General features: G+C 52.1%; 2 protein-coding genes across 3 annotated transcripts; one reads left to right on the forward strand and one right to left on the reverse strand.

Annotated features, from left to right (window-relative positions):
* Positions 1-120: 120 nt before the first annotated feature.
* On the reverse strand, positions 121-16,210 carry USP5 (ubiquitin specific peptidase 5). 2 transcript variants are annotated; one of them, XM_080392573.1, is made up of 20 exons: positions 16,052-16,210; positions 14,520-14,645; positions 14,154-14,220; positions 10,752-10,885; positions 10,301-10,446; positions 9,811-9,995; positions 8,500-8,594; positions 7,793-7,986; positions 7,558-7,629; positions 6,161-6,242; positions 5,822-5,947; positions 5,230-5,383; positions 4,680-4,854; positions 3,203-3,291; positions 2,873-2,995; positions 2,123-2,266; positions 1,823-1,968; positions 1,583-1,736; positions 866-950; positions 121-697 (listed from the first exon to the last, which is right to left on the reverse strand). In XM_080392573.1, exons 1-20 carry the CDS (start codon positions 16,157-16,159, stop codon positions 604-606), a joined length of 2,499 nt encoding a protein of 832 aa, XP_080248699.1. In that variant the 5' UTR covers positions 16,160-16,210; the 3' UTR covers positions 121-603. The 2 variants fall into 2 exon arrangements, with proteins under 2 accessions (XP_080248699.1, XP_080248698.1); XM_080392572.1 differs by having other exon boundaries at positions 2,804-2,995.
* A 299-nt stretch (positions 16,211-16,509) lies between these two features.
* Positions 16,510-19,029, forward strand: CDCA3 (cell division cycle associated 3). Its single transcript, XM_080392592.1, has 5 exons — positions 16,510-16,713; positions 16,795-16,924; positions 17,012-17,248; positions 18,093-18,214; positions 18,637-19,029. The coding sequence occupies exons 1-5, from the start codon at positions 16,600-16,602 to the stop codon at positions 18,775-18,777; spliced, it is 744 nt and encodes a 247-aa protein (XP_080248718.1). The 5' UTR covers positions 16,510-16,599; the 3' UTR covers positions 18,778-19,029.
* Positions 19,030-19,309: the final 280 nt, after the last annotated feature.

Consider the following 19,309-nt stretch of genomic DNA (forward strand, 5'->3'; position numbering starts at 1 on the left):
CCCGGCCCCGCGACAGAGGGCTCTGCTGCGCCGCCAGTGTCCCCCCCCCCCCCCCGTCACGTCCCCCCCGCCCGGGGGCCCGAGCGACGCAGGACGCGGGTCCGGGCACAAACCCGCGCGGTATTTTCAACTTTTATTTTGTCCCTCGTGTATTTTGGCATGTAAAGGGCACACAAGGCGGGGGGAGCTCTGCTCGGGGCCCACCCTGCTGCTCGCCCCTCGCCCGGCAGGGCAGGCAGGAGGACCCCCCCATACACAAGCCACACATACACACGAGCCCCCTCCTCCCCTTCGGACAAGGAGGTGGCATCACCCCCCCCAAGCAGCAAAGCACTAGGGCTGTGTGTCACAGGGTAGGGACAGTGAGGACATTTCCTACAGAGAGATATTTCCCACCCCCCCCCCGGACCCCCTTTGCTCATGGCCATGGAGGCTCCAGCCCCCGGTCTGTTAGTCAGGGACCTTCCCCACGTGTCTCTGCAGAGGCCACGATGCGACAAGTGGGGAAAAGAGAAGAACCCTGCTCTCATCCTCACTGCCCCCACCCCTTGCCCCCACGCCACCAGCCCGCTCTCCCCCCACCACACACAGCAAGAGGATGTTCTAGCTGGGAATCCGTTGATAGAAGTAGATGTAGCCCAAGTCCTTGGGGGGCTTCTCAGAAGCACAGACTTTCTGGTCGTTGTAGATCACCCACCTGCAACAGGCAGAAGGAGCTCAGGGACACCATTCTGTGGCTAAGGTACCACTCAACTCCCCCGCCTGCTCCCATCCCTGACCCCCAAGACCTCTGAAAGAACAGGGGTGGACAGTGATTTAAAGCTCCTGCTCAGAGCCCCCATAACACTTTGAAAGCCCCTCTTACCTGCCATCTTTCTTGATGTGACAAACGTAGTGTCCACACATAGTTGAAGTGCCCATGTGGCTGATGAAGGCAAATAGCTGATATTCTTGAGAGGAGAAAGGAAAAGAGGATCGTCGGGGAAAAAGGAAAGGCATCTTACCCCTGCGCAAGGCCCTCCTCTAGGGAAGGCTCCCTGGAGGAAGCCCTGCTAGGTAATAATTTAGAATTGGTTCCCCATCAAGTGTAACTGTGAGTGGTTTAAGGCCAAATGTGCAGGGAAATAGGAGACGGTAACTTCAATTTAGCCTTCTCTCTTCCAACTGTTTATCTGTCCCATGGATGCCGGACAGGTAACGGCAGGGATTCCCCCTCCCTGTGGCACCCGGCAGCTGAGCAGCACTGGCACCAGTTCTGCACACAGACTGGAACCTGTTTTTTCAATGGAAGCCTAAAGAGCAGAAAAGCCTTCTGGGACAACTGGGAAAACGCAACACAGCCCTTCCCATCTTTCACCTGACGGCACTCCCCCTGCCCCTCTCTCATTGGCTTCAGGTAATCCCCAGCCTGAAGACCCTACTTTGCCATCCCTCTCCTTTTCCTCCCTGCTTCTACCTCAAGCAGACCAGCTCTGTGGCAGCTGCTGCTGCTGCAACTGGTGGTACTGCACGGAGATTCGGGAGGATAAAGCCGTGCTGAGCCTGCATCCCAAAATCCACATTCCTACTGCTTGGAACTCACTTCCAGGCCCATCGCGCACTTTAGGACCCACAGGGACAGATTCAGAGATGGACTCGGCTGCCGAGCGCCCCTCTGAGATGTCCATAGCAGCTTCTGCATCAAGGTCATCAATGTGACTAAAGATCCAATCCACAGCACGCTCCAGACTGTTGTTCTGGAAGGAAGAAGAGAAGACTGCGAACTCGGGAATCCCTGTTCCTGAGAATATCCTTTCACTCTCATGCCACCCATGCCTCTCACCGTGGCTCTAAGAGCTTTCATAGCCTGGTCCCGGGAGAAGCCCATGGAGACAATGGTGGCCACGCTGTCTTCTGAAGGAGGGTCTGGGCAGGCAATAGTTGACCCTGGTCCACTGGATCCAGGGAGAACCAACGGGTTAGCGAAGTCTGCAGCAGGAAACACAGGACAGCTCAGAGCCACCAGATCTCTCCAGGAGGGATACAGTCCGAGTCCAGACTACAGCTTTCCACTGCAGTAGTGGGACAGGAAGAAAAACGGCCCAAGTGCTAAAAGCTTCCCCGTGGCCATGCAGCCTCATACCTGGATCATCCATATGTGACATGACCCAGTTCATGGCAGCCTCAGCCCCACTGTTCCCTGTGTAATACACAGCTTTGCGGCAGGCATCCATGGGAAAGCCCATCTCCACTAGCTGGATTATCACCGACTCATCCAACATGGGTGCTGTGGGGAGACAGAGATTAAAGCCACCCACTCCCACCCATCCCTGCCTGCTCCGTTCTCTGCAGTGTCACACAGCCTCCCTGGCCACCATTTCCTGGCTTCATTTCACACAGAGTTCCACCTCTCTGCTCTTCCCATCCTTTACTGCCTTTTGTCTTCAGAAGGCGCAGTCTCACACACAGGCAACCCAGGGAACAAAAGAATTCAACTCATGAACTCAAGAGCACTGGCCCTTCTGTGGCCTCCAAAGCCTACCTCACGCTGTGGCTTGTGAAAATAAAATACCTCTGCTAGTTAAGTCTTTTACACATCCCAGCTCTGCCTCCCCTAAACGCACTAGGCATGCCACCTCCCAGTCTTCCACGGAACAGGAATCAACAAACTCCCTTGCATAACAGGCATGCAAGGGAGGCAGCCGGCATTTGCTGACAGATGAACAGGGAAAGTCTGAGCAAGTGGGAAACCGCTAGCATGGGAGACAAGGCAAGGAGAGCAAGGAAATGAGTCAGGCATCAGGAAGAGAGGAGAATCACTAACATGTCGGAGAGGAGAAGTGAGGGGAGCAGAAGGAGTCGTCGTCCTCGTTGCCATAGAACCCCAGGCTACCTTTGGGCTCATCTGGTGTCACCAGTGGGGGTGCAATGTCTGGCATTTCTTCTTCTCCATCTTGCAGCCCTGTTCCCTGCAGTGCAGAGATATCCAGCTCTTCTGGCATTTCAATGGAGACATCTGCAAGATATAGTCTTGCTCAGCCTCCCCACAGGGGCAGAGCCAAGGACTTGGCTGGGATATGTAGAAAGGTAAGTCCCTGGGGATGAGATACACTGCAGCCTGCAGCTCCTTTTGGGATAGTTACGTTCTTTTTTGCAGTAATGACCACAATACCCATATGTGACTCCCAATATCTATATGTTCCGTGCTTCTCATCCTCCTTACCAAGCTTTTTGGGCACCCAGTCCAGACCGAAAGTGAATTTCTTGATTTGGATCACCAGATAATCTGGGAAAGAGGCGAACCGTGTTGTTCTGGAAAAAGACAAATAATACTTTCAAATACTTTGTCAGCGATGACTGAAGGCACCTAGCTGATTCAAGAAATCACCAAGTGGAGACGTGTCCACAGCAGGGGATGCACACATCTGTGCAGCTCTCCTATGCTGAGCTTAAAGCTCCTCAAACACAGAACCTTTTCTAAAGAAGATGCTCGGACAAGAGAAGATGGAACGCAACATTTATAAAATCCTGGGGTATGAGGAAAAGTAGCACCCATTCTCTACGTTCCAATCCTGTATTTTCAAGCCTCCTCAGATTTTAGTATTTAATTAGAAGTCTAACCTTTAAGCAATGTAGAGGAAATAACATATTAGACTGACAGATACAGCTGTGGGAACTGACAAGCTTTCAAGTACAAGAGCACTTCTTTGGATACGAAGCAGGAGCAGTGAATTTTAAGCTAACTGAATTTGATTGAACATTATTTGGTTAAGACAATTTGACAAAGAGGGTGTCTGGAATCTATGAAATAGAGGGGAATGTTTGCGAAGGGAGAAGCAGTAGTAAGAGAGACAGATACTTATTATGGGGGGTAATTGTAACATGCCGTAAAATTAATTTAAGCAATGGTATATGTTCAATGCTAATTCTTACAAAGTGTTTGAACACAACTCACTACTTAAAAGCAAAACAGAACATTGCTTTTCAATGTGATTGTGTTACTGTCTGTTTATAGTAGCTATTGCTTAATAGTAGAGTATTTGTTAGAAAACCACTTCCAATTCTTTGAGGACTACTCTCATTGTAGAGGAACAGTCAGTAGCATCACAGCAGGAAGGTGCTTACGTTTGTAATCTCACTACTCAGCTGCACTGTTGCATGTGCTGCAGGCAGTGAGACACATTAAAGCCATTTTTTAAACCTTGCTATTAGCATTTAAGTTAGCATTCTTTAGAATAACTCTAGGCCTTATAAATACATGCCATCAAGAATCTGTTAGACTCAGTGTTTTGCTCAAAATCTAATGGCTAAAAACTTCCTTCAAAGAAATTTTAGAGAACATGCAAGACCAGTGTTGCCATACTGTCAGTACTGATTTTAAAGCTAAATTTTGAATTTAGAATAAAAGCTGCTAATTTTCTTGGAATGTCACTGTATTTTCATAGGCCCTCAGCAACCAAAATCTGATGGTAAGGACTTCCCTAGCACTGCTGTTCTGCCCACTGTAATTAATCCCTTGAGGGCAATCACTCCAGCACTGATGGACTGGTTCCTCCTCTGCCTCTGTGTTCTGTGGGTCCAGGGTGTGGAGGACTACAGTGCTTTGGTAACGCTTCTTCCCTAAGCAACTAAAAGAAGTCCCCAAAGAGGCAGCTACTACCAGCTAGGCTATGATGAACCGGCAACTCACACACACTCACTTGAGAGCCACAGACTTGGCCTGCAAGGCTGTGCTCCAGAAATCATCCACCTGCTCTGGAGCTCCATAGGCCTCCAGGCAGGAGCTGAAAGGCACCTTGGCTCGCACCAGCTCAGGCAGTGGCTGCTTCTCCTCCTCTGCCTGCCTCTTCTTCTCCTCATATTCCAGTAGTTCATCTAGAGAACAAAGCAGGGGAATCAAGCACCATCATCAGTTACTTACAAAGCAGCTGGTGTAAGCTACACCCAGAGGCAGCACAGGACTTAGAGATACACGCCATCAAGAATGGAGCACAAAAGTAGACAATGCCTTCCAGAGCACTGCTCTGCTGCTGAATCCCAGCTCAGCTTGTGGTGTCACAGGGAAGGGCTCTAGAGGGACATCACCGTGCCACACCACCTCTGAAGAAATCAGCCTGATCCCACAAAAGCAGGTAAAGGATCTGGCTTCAGAAGTGGCAAAGTTCCTTTCTCCTTTAAGGAGTTCTGCAAGAATATTACAATATCTAAACATAGTTTTTGCTACTGTTCTGGCCTTGGCACATCACTGACCTTTGTTGAGCGCAGCATCCATGGGCACAGGCAGCTGCATAATATAGTCCACACGCTGGGTATATTTCACCTTTTCTGTGGCCAGGCACTTCAGCTTCTCCTCCACCAGAAAACGGAAGACCTCATTAGGATTCTCCGAGCTGCGGCAGTTCCTCTGCAGGAGGGGTTAGAAGGATGCATGTAACATCAGAATGGTATAAATTAGTATCTGCAGTAGCAGTGGTTCCACGTGGGACGTGGCTAAAAGAGTATTCACTTCGGTACCCAACCCACCGGAAAAGATGGCAAAGAGTAAACTAGAGCCAACTTCTCTGCCCCAGGAACCCACGCCATTCCTGCTCCTAAAGAAGGCCATTTCCATCTCCAGCTGTGCCATTCCCAAGAGATTCCCCCAAGGAATCGGCCCTGAAAACACGGCCAAGCATCCCTTCCCCTCTGCTCCCGCAGGTGCTAGCCAGCCCATTTCCCTGCCTTCTCTCCCTCTCTCTGCTCTGACTGCCAGCTTCTCCCTGCCCTTCCTCCCTGCCCTGCTGTGGGGAGAAAACAAAGCTGGGCTTTTCTCCATGATTTGATAGATAGACTCAACCATTACCTCCACCATGTTGATGAAGTGCAGAAAGAATTCCTGGGCGTCCTGCTGTCGGTTAGTGGAGAATTCTGGGTGCCCCTTTCCAATGAGGGATTTAAACATGCGTGGAGCAATGCCGTTTTGCATGCCCTGCAAATAACAAGGTGGAAGAGGGAGGTGGTCAGAATTTGCCAAGCATGATTCCTAGCATGTAGCACTCAGCTATGCTTTTCTTCAGGTGACAGGGCCCTGGAATGAGCCCCAGGACAAGTCTTCGGACAGGGTTCTCCCTCCTCTCCCATGTAACACACACAACACCTCATGCAACAGACATGCTGTGAGGATGCCATATCCAAGTCTCACCTTCTGATCGGGCTGCTGCTCCCCATCTGCAGAAGCTGGCTTTGAATACTCCCCAGAAAGCAGTCCGTGGCCCAGCTTGGCTCTGGAATGGTGAAGAAGTCACTGTTAGCATTGCAATGGTTTCTTCAGTCCCACATACTCCAGGAGCCACATCAACCCATCCAGCTTTAACCCTGCCACAGACTGTCCATCTTGCAGAGATCGGCTTTCCCTGCTGCACCAGCCAAGACCATCGTATCTTGCTCTGCTCTCTGGTCCCATGAGACATTGTGGACTTGCAAGTTACCAGGACTTCTGGGCACCAATCTCAACCGGTGCTCACACGTTGGGCAGGACATCAAGCAACAGCTGCTTTTTCCCTGCAGAAGGGCAGCTGGTGCTGAACCACACAACTGCTGCGTAAGAGCCAAACCAGGCTGCAGCCTGCCGCGGGTAAATAGCAGCGTGCCTGCCTGCCTGTGCAGGAGGCACAGGGCAGAGTGAAATGGTCTGAGCCAGAAATAGCACTGCTGCGAGCAGACTGATTGCATTTTCCCAGGGGAACGATTAAGAATGACTGCATGAGGCACTTGATGGACAACAGTGGTGTTCAGCAACTTCCTCTTATGCTCAGACTCTCCTGCTGTTCCAGTTCACTCCAGTCCTTCCCCATGCCTGCTTGCCATTTGTCTGGAACCAAACCCTACCAATCCTCCCTTTGCCCAGGCAACAATCTTTCTGGCTGTCTCAACTTAATCCCCTCCTCAGTGAACACCTCACTCCAAGCTGTCCAAATCTAGAATCTTCCCTAACCACTGAACTCCCTTCCACAAAAACCACCTTCCAATCTTCCACCCCACCCCTCCATACACTGCTTTCCTCTTTTAGAGCAGACATACCACAGAACTGATGTACTTAAAAACGCAACACTCCCCCAAATCTTGCATGCCTTCTTCTGTAGATATTTGCCTGCAACTGCTCACACAAAACCTCTTGCAGGAAGCCTCTTTAAGCATATATAAATTAACCCCTGAGAATGAAGTTGCCTAAATCTACGTATTTCTTTGCTTTTAGCCATCTTCATTGCAGACAGCAAGCAGCTTTTTGGTGTTACACAGACAGAATACACCCCCCAGAAAGCCCCCCGTGGCAGCAGATGGCACTGTGTGCCCCACATAACACCATAAGCGCCTCTCATGAACAGAGGTGCACTCTGGCCTCTCCATCTACAGCATTCGGATAAACTTTTTTGGCTTAGATCTTTAGTGATGACTGAGGATCAGTGTCTCTGGTAGTGGACACAGAAACAGAGAGTCAAGGCTCGAGGGAGAAACCTGCAGCAAGGCACACGGTAGCAGCACAGAGGGGACGCACCCAGGCAGCCTCAGCTTTCCTTCTCTCACCAAAACTCTACGTACACTTGTGTGCTGAAGTCCTGTGTGGGGTCCGAAGGTGCACTTTGGAATATCTTCTCCAACTTGTCCACATACCTGCAAAGCAAACCGGAGCAATCTAAGGGGCAAATGGGTTCATCTAGTAAAGACATAGTTCTGAGTCTGATTACTGTCAACAGAAGCTCCCAGCTCTAGGAGACCTTTGTACTGATCCCAGGGCATCCCAGGCTAATGGAAAGGAGTCATTAAGCTCACTTACTTTCTCTGGAAGTCTGGGATACTGAACAGCACCTGCATCACAGAATTGAGGTAGCAACTGTTGCCCAGGTTACGGATACCAGTGTACCCAGGCCCATAGAGGGGCTTGAGCTGCACGCCGGACTCCTGGATGAGCTCCCACTCCCCAATGCGCTGGTTCATGTCTATTTCCAGTTCTGTCATTGTCTTGTCTGTCTGTGGAGGGAAAGAACAGGAAAAACCACCAAAGAAGGCTCAAGGGAACATCAAAAGTGTGAAAAGTACAATGCTGTAGAGAAACACAGAATCAAAACCATTCTATTTTATTAAATTAGAAGAGGAGGAAGATACAAGAATTGTTTTCAGATATCTGAATACATGGGACAGAGAGAGGAATAAGAAGAAACATGGGAGAAACCTGGACCATTCCCTGTAAAAAGGCATGGAAATCACACACTAACACTGAATCTAGGGAACAAAGCTCAGTGCCTGGGAACCTCCCTGCTCACAGTACCAACACAGAACCCCAAGGAAATACAACTTGAGGGGCAAGGAAGAAAGGCAGAGAAGGCAATGAAAGAGGCAGACAACTCTGCCTGACAAGAAACAGGGTTTCTTGACCAGGAATGGTTCTACATAGCCACAGAAAACTGGATCCCAGCTGAGACACCTTAGAGTTGCTTCTCTCCCTCTCTGGGCCTATGGAGGACCTGCACCCCCCCCCCTCACCTTCTGCATCTTGAGCATGTCAATCCCAAAGTGAGCAAGGTGTTCTGCCAGGTTGGGATCCAACACCATATCATCCTCGTCGTAGGAGTAGACATCTGTGCAGGAACACAGAAGGAAAAGAAGAGACTTGTAATGCCTTGTGATCTAAAATTTGCCACCGGATGAAAAGAACAGAGCACTCAGGAGTGGGAGTTTTGGCAAACTGAGCAGCTGGGGTTTCTCTCCTTTCTCAGGAGAGTAGCACAACAGCTGGAACATTGAGATTCCTCCAAAACATGTGACAAGAAAACAAACTTTGTCATTGATCAAGGTAGAGGGATACATGTACACCTGGAGTGAGGAAAGTGGGTTCTGTACCATATACTCTCTGCTCAGAGTATTCTTTGATAAACATCCCACCACAGAAAATAAGATGGCAACCTGGATAACGATTCTAAACCCCTCAAATTAAAAGGGAAGGGAGGAGGAAGGCAAGGTTTTATCAGCTGGTTCTTTGCCTGCTACAAGAAGCAGGTCATAGTGGGTGTCCTGGTTTCAGCTGGGATAGAGTTAATTTTCTTCTCAGTAGCTGGTGCAGTGCTGTGTTTTGGATTTGGTGTGAAAATAATGTTGATAACACACGGATGTTTTAGCTGTTGCTGGGTGATGTTTATACTAAGTCAAGGATTCTTCAGTTGATTAGGCCCTGCCAGGGAGAGGGCTGGAGAGGCACAGGAAATTGGGAGGAGGCACAGCCAGGACAGCTGACCCAAACTAGCCAAAGGGACATTTCACACCACAGAATGTCCTGCTCGGTATATGAACTGGGGGTGTGTGGGGTGGCTGGGGCCTGCTAGTTGCTGCTCGGGGACTGGCTCGGCATCGCTCAGCAGGTAGTGAGCAACTGTGTTGTGCATCACTTGTTTTCTTTACTCCCTTCCCTTTGGATTTTATTCCTCTCCCTTTCTCCCTCATTTTCATTATAATTTTTAGCGTTATTATTATTGGTTTTGGCTTATTTTATTTTCATCATTTAATTGTTCTTATCTCAACCCTCACGTTTTACATTCCTTCCCGATTCTCCTCCTCATCCCTCTGCAAGGGGGTGGGTGGGTGAGTGAGTGGCTGCGTGGCACTTAGTTACCGGCTGGGGTTAAACCATACCAGTGGGAAGGTTCACAACAGGATGACACCTATTACCATTCCAGGTAATAAGATGGGCAACACCAGCCTGATACCTGGAAACCTTCCCTGATTTGCCCTGTCAGAGACCCCAGCCAGCCCAAGTGGTGCCTGGCACAGCTATAATTCTTAGGGGGTCCCCCTTCTCACCAGCCCCATCAGGAGTAATTGTTCCCAGTTTCACAGCCAGTGGGTAGCCAGTTTCCCGGTAATGCTCGACTGCGTGATTGTTGCCACCGCTGCCATCAAAATAGCGCCGACCGCAGAGGATGGCTCCGTCGGTCATGTTCAGCCACAGGTTCTCTCTCATGTCACACTTGCTGCACTTCCAGCCACTACGGACAAAGAACAGGGAAAAAGAGATTAGGGTGAAAACCTTCAGGTTCTGCCTCCCAAGCCCTTTCCATTACTACCCACTGACCATAGTGTAAGCACTCTCATTCCTCTTTTACTTCAGAACACTGAGCATCCTGAAGTAACACCTTAGTTTGCCACTTCCCCTGAATTTACTATGACAAGGCACACTCAGAGACTCACAAAAGAAGTCTCGTCTGCTGCTGCAGTCCAGGACAGGAGAAGGTGGTGACGGGGATGGGTTTGGGGTACAGAGCAATAGAGCTAGTTTCAGTACTGTGCTCACCATGGTGGGATGCGGACATCATTCTGAAGTTGGTGCAGGGAAAAAGCATGTTTGGAAACACGTCGAACCTCCCCATCCCAAGCCTGCACCTCCTGCTTCCGTGAGGCTGAATCTGCTGTCAGGATAGCCTCAACCGCACTGGCAATCTGGAATTAGGACAGCAGGAAAAAAAAATATGAAGGGCAGAAGGGAAGAAGCTTCCAGTGCCACAACACTCCACATTTAGCTTCAGATTGGCAAGTCAGTTGTGCTAGGGCAGCATTCAGGAGGCTCGGTCGTAAGCCAGGATTCTGTAATATAAAGCACTGTGTAAGTGCAGGGCAATCCTGCTTATTGCAGGCTGAGACTTCACAGCAGCTCTGCAGGATCCCTTTTACAGGACAGCGGTTCCTTGTCTGTAACGGTGCATTTCCTTCTTGCCAATAGAAAACAGCCCTCTGCCCAAACATACCCTGTCTCTGACCAGGTCTGGTAGTCCCTCCAGCCCATCACGAGGAATATCCAAATGCTCTGGGAAAATTACTATTTTTACATCTTCGTCATATTCAAACTTTTCCTCTGTGATGTCAAATCCACCTTCTACACCTATAGGAACGAAAAACATTGCAGTAATGGGTAAAACCTGTGGATAACTGGCTAGCTGAAAAAGGTCTCATAGACATAGTCCAGCTGGCTGCACAAAAATGCACATCGCTCTCAGCTTATCTGAAGTAAAGCGAAAATACACTGTCTTTGGCTGTTCTTGTTACACAATAACAGGAAGATTTCGGTGGGAAAAGAATGTTGCAGGTGGGAACAGATAACTACAGAAGAGAAACTAGGGGCGGGCTTGGTATTTAGGCAACTAACCGATAATGAGCTTAACTTTTGTAATATGTATGAGCTAATTATAACAAGGCATAAAAGGTGACTGTAAGAGACAATAAACAAAGTCTGCTGATCACTCATATTGAGTGACTGTGTCTTCCCTCCATCGCAACAAAACCCAAACAGCTTGCAATGCTGCTTTGCCCGTAGCCTACATGAAATAAGGCACCAGGACTAAGACAAAGTTCTTGATCAATGATCCACAATCCTTCTTCCACTTCTGGATACCAAAGTTTCTGCTGGTGGTGTGGACTTCACAGGAGCAAATATAAGCCTAGCAACAATAGGTTTGCTTTTCCCAGCTCTTTTTTTTTTTTTTACAGATGCTTAGGAGGAATCTCCAGACCCCGAGTACAACCAAAAAAAAGACCTGCTCTAAAGAGACACTGGCCAGAACAGAGCCATGACAAAGCACTGCTGTTCATCCTTCAGAGTATATCCAAGACGACGGATGGTGACATGCACAAAGTGGTCACATTCTAACCCAGTGCAAAGGTCTAGTCTACCAGCATCTTTAAGGAGCCTGGCTCTGCTTCTTGCCTCTTCCAGGAAGGACAGTTCAGAGTCCTGAACTTGGGAAAGGAGAACCAGGAGTTCCTCTGGAACCAGAATATCCTGAATTACAGAAAAAGTCTTAGGAGAGGTACAGTGCTAGTAGTTTCTCATGCCCACCTAGCCGTGCTTTCCAGAGGTTGCAACAGAAATGGGAGTTCCACACATAAAAGGTTATTTGCCCGATGACAAGGGTAATGGACACTCACCCAAAACATCTGCAGTGCAGGGAGCAGTTTCTGATTTATGAAGGCACTCAGGGAAAAACCTTGGCCCTTCCCGTTCTCCAGGCATTCACATCTTACATCCCAGAGGAAACAGGCAGAAGACACATTGCTTACTAGCAGCCTTAATTCCCTACGTTTTTTTAACTTAATTTCCTTTATTTCTTTAAAAATGGCATGCTGCGACTGCAACAGATCTTGGGAGATCTGTAGCTGCAACAAACCTGTGAAAGGAATACGAGGTTTTTCTGTTTAGTGTCTCTGCCTCAAGAATCCTGTGCGTGACACAGTCCCAGTAACCATTACTGCATTTGGTTAAAACATTATTGACAAAAATACCCGTTTCCTGTGATCTCCTGCAACCCTCTCATTAGATACCTACAATTTTTAGGCTATGCACAAACTGCTACATATGAATACAGGCACTGCAAGCCTGAGTGATTTTAGAAATACCTGAAAACAGTCACCAGCATCATGCAACAACATACCCAGATAACCCTCTTGGTGGCTCTTCAGCACATCCCAGAGATCTCCTGTCACCACTTCAGAGTAAAGCAATACACAGTCCCTCAGGGTATTTATTACGCAATTCCTGAACTCTAAACAGACTAAACCAGACTGGTGAGGTCCCCTCAGGTGCTTATGTGAACTTTCTGAGGCTGCAGATGAGGAAGAAGGTCTTCAGCCAGCAGACTGCCTTCTAGCCCTTCTTTCCCTCCATACAGCCAAAAGCTTGCCACAAAGTACACTATCTCCCTCCCCACAGCTGTATCTAAGCACCACAGACTCCAAAAGCCATCCAACTGACACATGGGCATGGGAAGCAAGCACTACAAGGTTTTTTCCCCCGTGGAGAGGGAAGGTGAGGTACACAGGGATCAAGGGCCACATTTTGCAGCCAATGACATTTTGCTCCTAAGTCCTTCTAGTAATTTAAAAAAGTCTCCCATGTTAGGATTCAATAAACCACCACAGTTTAGCTTAAAAAAAAATCGGGGGGTGGGGGGGGAATCTCTCCTGGATTTAACATCACTGCCTCACGGGGCTAATACTTTCTTTTATTCTCTCCTGCTCCACCCATGCCGCTAGGCTGTTATCACAAGCACGTATTTGCTGCCCCAGTGACAACACTTGCCTCAAGACCTTTGTAGAATTGAGGATGCAGAAAGAAGTCATAATGCAGACTGCGGAGAGACTCATCTCTCCAAAAGTAGCATAATCATATACATAAAAGCACTGGCTACCTGAAGAAACATAGATTTTTAGTCTCAGTTTTGCTAGAAGTGACCTTTGGGACTCCATTCACCTCACCACAAAAACAGGGAGCAACTGAACGTCTTAATACTGGTGTTTGTGCTGTGGCAGCAGTGGAGTTACTGGGCATCTGTTACACAATGGCACAGCCAGGGAAAAAGTGAGCAAAAAGCAAGACGTGTACGGCTCAGGTTCTGCATTTCCCTCTAGTGGTCAGCTTCCAGCAAGCCAAGAACCTATCTCTACTAAAATAATGTCCCTACCTTCTGCTTTATAGATCTCCATAACGGTTCACAAATTACTAGCTGAGACTGCTCCAAATGAGAAAACGTCATTGATTGCCATGACAGCCTTCTCAGTAAGTGCAAGAGAGTAATGGAACACCAGCCATGTTTTTCAAAAAAAGGGCTTGTTTTTAATATTTTAAATGTGCACATGTATTTCCTTCAGTATCAGTCTGGTATTTCAAAGACCTACAGAGCCAAAAACATTAAGACGGCATTTACCAGTAATTTCTTCCCCACCTATATATGTAACACTAGTTCAATACCTGAGGAGTTTAAAAAGCAGTTTTTCTGTCAGAAACTTCAAACTTAGAGTTTCTCAAACTTCCTTCAGCCCTGCACTGGACACATTTGCATTAAGCAACAGCCCCATACTGGTTACAGCCACACCAAGGTGAGTCAGACATAAGGAGTTACGAGAGGATGCAAAACATATTTATCTACAGAAAACACAATGCAGCTTTAAACACAGAACAAAACTACCACCTCAACAACTGTTCTGCAGAAACTGCCCATCTAAGACTCACTAGAAAACACAAAGTTTGAATTCGGTTGGGGATGCTAGCTTCAACTAGCCCAGAAGAGGAAAGGCAAAAGAGACTGGCCACAACGCCAGGCAGCTCCAGGACTGGCTCAAAACAAGGATGATATGGTACACAAGTACTTTCTTACCAATGGCCAAGCGAGTTGGTTTCTTCCTTGGGGGATCCCCCGCACTGGAGTTGGTGTCTTCTTCCTTCTGTTGGGTCGAGAAGAAATAGGGAATTAGCGTTCAGGGGGACAGGCAAGCTGTGGCAAGCCTTAAAGATTGAAATTAAGCTACTTTGAACACAGAAAGAGACCAGGCAGAAACAGCGTGGGCAATCCATGCAACAATCAGCATAAGCAGAGCTGGAGAACTGGAGCCCACCCCAGTTCACCAAGAACAGTATCAGTTACATTATATAGAGAGAAAACTCTGTATCTGACTGAACACAGAGACACAGCCCAGCTCTCAACTTTAGAACAGGTTTGACTGGACATCTTTTTATTTTTTACCAGTTTACGTGTTCTTTTGAGGTGCAGGTAGACCCGCTGGCCTGTTTTCTGGTAGTGCTTTTCCACATATTGCTTCCCAAAGCCCAGGAACGTATTCATGCAGATATACAAGCCGCCATCTGACTCCTGGAAGGACAGAAAGATAAAAGCTGAAGGGAGGTGGTAAAGAACGCCATTCTAGCTGCCAGGATAGGCACAGACTTACCTCTAGGAACACTACTCATTACTGATTAAATCATGGCTACATTCCTACGCACCAGCCACTTGGTAGGCTAGTCAGACAGCCACTTGGTAGGCTAGTCAGAAATAAGACGGCAAGCCCCAGCCTGGCTGTCCCAGGAGAACAGGTACTCCTGTTGAGACGATGTATTTGAAAACCTATTTGCCTGTTCATTTATGGCAGGATGCTACCAACTCAGGAAAGCCCAAGCTTCCTTAGAAGCTCATCTCGCAAAAGGCCCTCAGCATGCACAGTTGACAAGTTCAGAGTGTGGTACAATCACTGCCAACAAACCCATGCACTGTCTGAAAGCACAGTAATCCCCAGTGCCGCAGGGAGCGTTGCCAGACGACAGCGTGGGGAAGGTTAACAGACCACTCTTGGATTTTCTGCTGCTGCGTTCAAAGGCTTGTGAGTGGCTTCGACAGGGCTCCAGAGCCAGCCCTCGCCATCCCACTGGCACCTGGGAAACCCCACGCCGGTTCAGCAGAGCGAGCCCTCTGAAGCCAACGGGGCCCGGCCCCACAGGCAGGCAGGCTGGGGCAGGGGGCACTGCCTGGGCCCCCATCCCGATCCCCACTGCGGAGCAGCGGGAGAGGGGCAGAGCAGGGGCTGCGGGGCCAGGCCCGCCGCGGGCAGCCAGGGGGGCCAGGCCGCCGGCTGCTGCTCCCTCGCAGGCCGCCCATCTCCCAGCCGCTGCCCGGTCCTTCTGGCGCGCCCGAGGAGGGGGCCTCGCTCCCCCGCCGCCCGGGCCCCCCCCGGCCAGGCGCGGGCAGGGAAGGAGGCGCAGCGATGCCGCGGGGTGGGGAAGAGACCACTGCCATCTTAATGACACAGCACCGACTGCCCCCCGCCTGCCGGGCCGCGCCACGCGGTGAGGCCAGGGGGGCTGCTCGCCCCCGGTTAGGGCGGGACCCCGGCCCGCCCCCCGGCTCTGCAGGGCCCGGCAAGCCTCCGCAGAACGCGGGGGAGGGGGGGGGGGAGGGGGGCTGGGGGGGCACACGCTACCCCGGCGCCCGGAGCCGGGCCGGGCCGCCACCGAGCGGGGCGAGCGAGTTGCCCACGCCCGCTGAGGCCCCGGGACTACAGCCCCCAGCGCGGCGCGGGCGGGGGAGCGCGGCCCAGGGCACGCCGGGCCCTGTAGTCCCCGAGGCCCCGCGCTCCGCTCGGCCGCGGCCCGCTCCGGCCGCCTGGGGACCACAAGTCCCATCGCGCCGCGGGAGGGCGGCTCGGTGGCGAGCGGGCGGGCCGGGAGCGGGCCGGAGCGGGGCGGCGCGGGCGGGCAGGCGAGCCGGTGGCAGGCCGCGCTTACCGGCGTGTCGAAGGAGAAGGCGCACTCGTCCTTGTGGACCCGGTCGCCGGCCTTGGGCACCCGGATGGACGGTAACACCGAGAGCAGCGCCTCGCTCAGCTCCGCCATGACAGCGGCTCACTGCGGCACCGCCCACAACCCCACCCTGACCAATCGGAGCGCGGTGTGGGCAGCCGCTCTCTGGCCAATCCCGCGCCCGGTAGCGAGGTGGGGGGCGGGGCACGCAGCACTGCCTGAGCGGCTCGTTCAATCGCAGACAGCTTCCCTCCGTCACGGGAGGCGGAGCCGGACTACTCCACCAATCGCCACGTCGAGCGGGGCGGAGGAGCTTACCCAAGATTGACAGCGTGTCGGAGGCGGGACGTGCCGGGCGGGGACTGCGAGGTGGCCCCGGCGGGAGATGGGCGGGGCGAGGCTGCCCCGGGGGTGGGGCGAGGTGGGCACTGCCTCCTCTCGCGGACCAATGGGGCCGCGCTGCCCGGGGCGCGGGAGATTTGAATCGCGGCGACGGGTGGGCCTGGCAGCTGCGCGGCACGGCGCCCGCCGCCATGGGGGTCTCCGGCAGCGCCCCGGCCAGCCCCGCCGCCCCGCTCTGCCGCCCCTCGGCCCACGTCAGCGACCCCCGCTCCCCCAGCGCCGGCATCTTGCGCACCCCCATCGAGGTAGGCGCCCCCCCGCCGGCCGGCCGCCCGTCGGCCCTCGGCGGCCTGGGCCCACCGCCCCGACGTGTGCCCTCTCCTCAGGTGCTGAGCTCCCCGCTGGGCAGCCCGCAGGCCGGGCCCGCCGAGCCGCTGCCGGGCACCGGCCAGGGCCGGGACCCGCGCTCGCCCACGCCTGGCATCTTCCGCACGCCCGTGAGGACCCTGTCGAGCGGTGAGTGAGGCCGCCGCGGGAGGGCGGGGGGGGCGGCCCCGTGGGACCCGTTGCCTCACCCCTGGCCCGGCCCTACCTCCCTGGCAGGCAGCCTGGACAGCCTGGTGAAGCAGCTCAGCGAGGCCTTCGGCGTCGGGGCCGCGGCCCCGGGGCCGGCGCCGCCGGGAGAGGCCTGCCCCGCCGCGGAGTCGGCCAGGCGGAGCTCCCTGCCCGCCGGCGGCCCGAGGCCGCCCGCCTGCCTGGGTGCCGAGGCGGGCAGGCCGCCTTCCCCCAGCACCGTCGCGGTCTGGCAGCCCCGCCTGGCCGGGCCTGGCTTCTCCTCGGGTAAGTGCTCGGTGCGGGGGTGGTGCCCGTGCCTCCCCCGGCCTGCTCGCTTACAGACACTCCCCGGCCCCCATCCCCCAGTGCCCCTGCCCGCCCCCGGGGCTCTGCGGCAGGCCCCCCGGGACTGCCGTTCTACCAGCTGGTGTTGAAAAGCAGCCCTTGCGACTCGCAGCCAACGCGAAGGGGTAAATGTACGGCTCTGAGAGGTAAATGGTAGCTCTTCCTCCCTGGGACGGGTTTGTGACTGGGGGGGCTGGGCCGGGGTACCTTCCCTCCGGGGAGCCAGGCTGGGGAGCACATCCAGGTGCTGACAGAGCTGGTGCCTCAGGGAGCTCTGTGCTGGACATTCCTCCCAGCAGGAGGAGAGGCAGGGAGCTGGGATGCTTCAGCCTGGAGGGGAGGAGGCTCAGGGGAGACTTCACCAACACATGTAAATACCTGGAGGGAGAGCCAGGATCTTTCCAGTGGTGGGACCAGAGGCAATGGGCCCAAGTAGAACACAGGAGGCTCCATCCGAACACCAGCAAACACTTTTTTTCCACTGTGAGGATGACTGAGAGGTTATGGCGTCTCTGTTCTTGGAGATGATCAAAAGCCATCAGGATGTGGTCCTGGAGGGCAGCTGGCTCCAGGTGGCCCTGCTAGAGTGGGGCAGGTTGGGCTAGATGTCCTCCAGAACTTACTTTGACCTCAGCCTTTCTGTGATCCCTGTACCTGGGAGCCCTGGGGTAACAGTCTCTGCTGTGCAGGCAAGCAAGCTAGGTCATAGAGGCCAAGAGGCATTTAAAATCAGGGACACTCTAGCCTTGTCATGACACACTGATGTGTTTCCTCCTGTTACTAGGGGGCAAGCCTGTAAGACGCAAAACCAACAACAAAATCATGGCAACATCTGGTGGAAATGGCCGTTCTCCCCTCAGCATCCTGCAAGATGATAATTCCCCCAGTGCTACTGCCCCTCGCCAGGTAAAGCTTAATGGCTCGTACTGTGGGAGGGAGAATGGGCTGACACGCTACCCCCCACCCCCCCCACCCCCCCCCAAATTCTCAGATTTCTGTATTTTGTAGGGCCCCAGTTTGGAACTGTAGCTTCCTATGCCTGTAGAGCCTGGTGACTTCATGGTATTTTTCTGTTGGTCAGTCTTGCCCCTGGATGCCTCCAAGTCTCGTTCACTGTCTGTACCTCTGGCCTTACCGTGATGTTGCCTGCTTTGGTGCATGCTTCCCCTTTAGGCTCTAGAACAAAGTCCATCACTCCTAAACATTGTTACAAGAGATCCAAAATTGAATGGCCTGAAAATGGGCTAGGTGTTTGACTGGGAATTGGGTAACCCTCAATTAACTTCTGTTTTACATTGAATGTTTGTGGGTTTTTTCTGCTTCTCTAGGGTAAGAGGCATGTGTTGGGAGAGAACCTTGGGGAGAAGAAGGAAGTGACAGTGGATCTGAGCAGGAGCCTCAAATCTGGGAACTGTGCTTGGAATGACTTGAACAAAGAGAACCAGCAGTGTCCTTTTGTGGAGAACTAGAGATTTCCTTTTCCAGGATCTTGCTGTAACTTGCTTCTATGTTTTGGGAGCCTTCTGGGGTGAGAAATCCTGCAACAGACTGAAACTCCAGACTTGAGGTTATTCTTGACTGTCTCTGTTGGGGAAAAGAACGCTCTCCTGGCTTTGCATGTCTTATGTATAGTACAGGCTTCGGCTCTTCTATTGTATATTGGCCGTATTGACTTACTGTAGAGTTCTTATCTGTAGCAAATAAATTTGTGTTGAACCTTTGCTGGCTGTATCTGTCCTGATAGGACAGTAGGTGACCCCCTCACACACACACTTGCCCAGTACAACGTTTTTGTTGGTGACAAGGGTACAGGAACAAATAATTCAGCCTTCCATTAGCCCTAAAACTCAGCGTGTTACAGGCAGGGAACAGAGCTGTGGTGGAGCTGTGCTGGGAAGGGTCTGACCTTGAACCCATGTGCTACAGAGTGGGCTGGGGAGCTGCAGCTCTGTGGGAGCCTGATGTATCTAGCGTAACTTCTGGAGTTCTGCACCTGTGCTG

Source organism: Falco punctatus, assembly GCF_963210335.1.
Source record: "Falco punctatus genome assembly, chromosome: 6".
In the NCBI taxonomy this organism is placed as follows: Eukaryota; Metazoa; Chordata; class Aves; order Falconiformes; family Falconidae; genus Falco; species Falco punctatus.

Coding starts and splice junctions, on each gene's coding strand:
- USP5 (XM_080392572.1), bottom strand. CDS start 16,159: ATGGCGGAGCTGAGCGAGGCGCTGCTCTCGGTGTTACCGTCCATCCGG. Junction 9,996..10,300: donor GATGTCCGCATCCCACCATG/GTGAGCACAGTA, acceptor CTTTGTCCGTAG/TGGCTGGAAGTGCAGCAAGT. Junction 1,969..2,122: donor GTCACATATGGATGATCCAG/GTATGAGGCTGC, acceptor TTCCTGCTGCAG/ACTTCGCTAACCCGTTGGTT.
- CDCA3 (XM_080392592.1), top strand. CDS start 16,600: ATGGGGGTCTCCGGCAGCGCCCCGGCCAGCCCCGCCGCCCCGCTCTGC. Junction 17,249..18,092: donor CGGGCCTGGCTTCTCCTCGG/GTAAGTGCTCGG, acceptor TCCTGTTACTAG/GGGGCAAGCCTGTAAGACGC. Junction 18,215..18,636: donor GTGCTACTGCCCCTCGCCAG/GTAAAGCTTAAT, acceptor CTGCTTCTCTAG/GGTAAGAGGCATGTGTTGGG.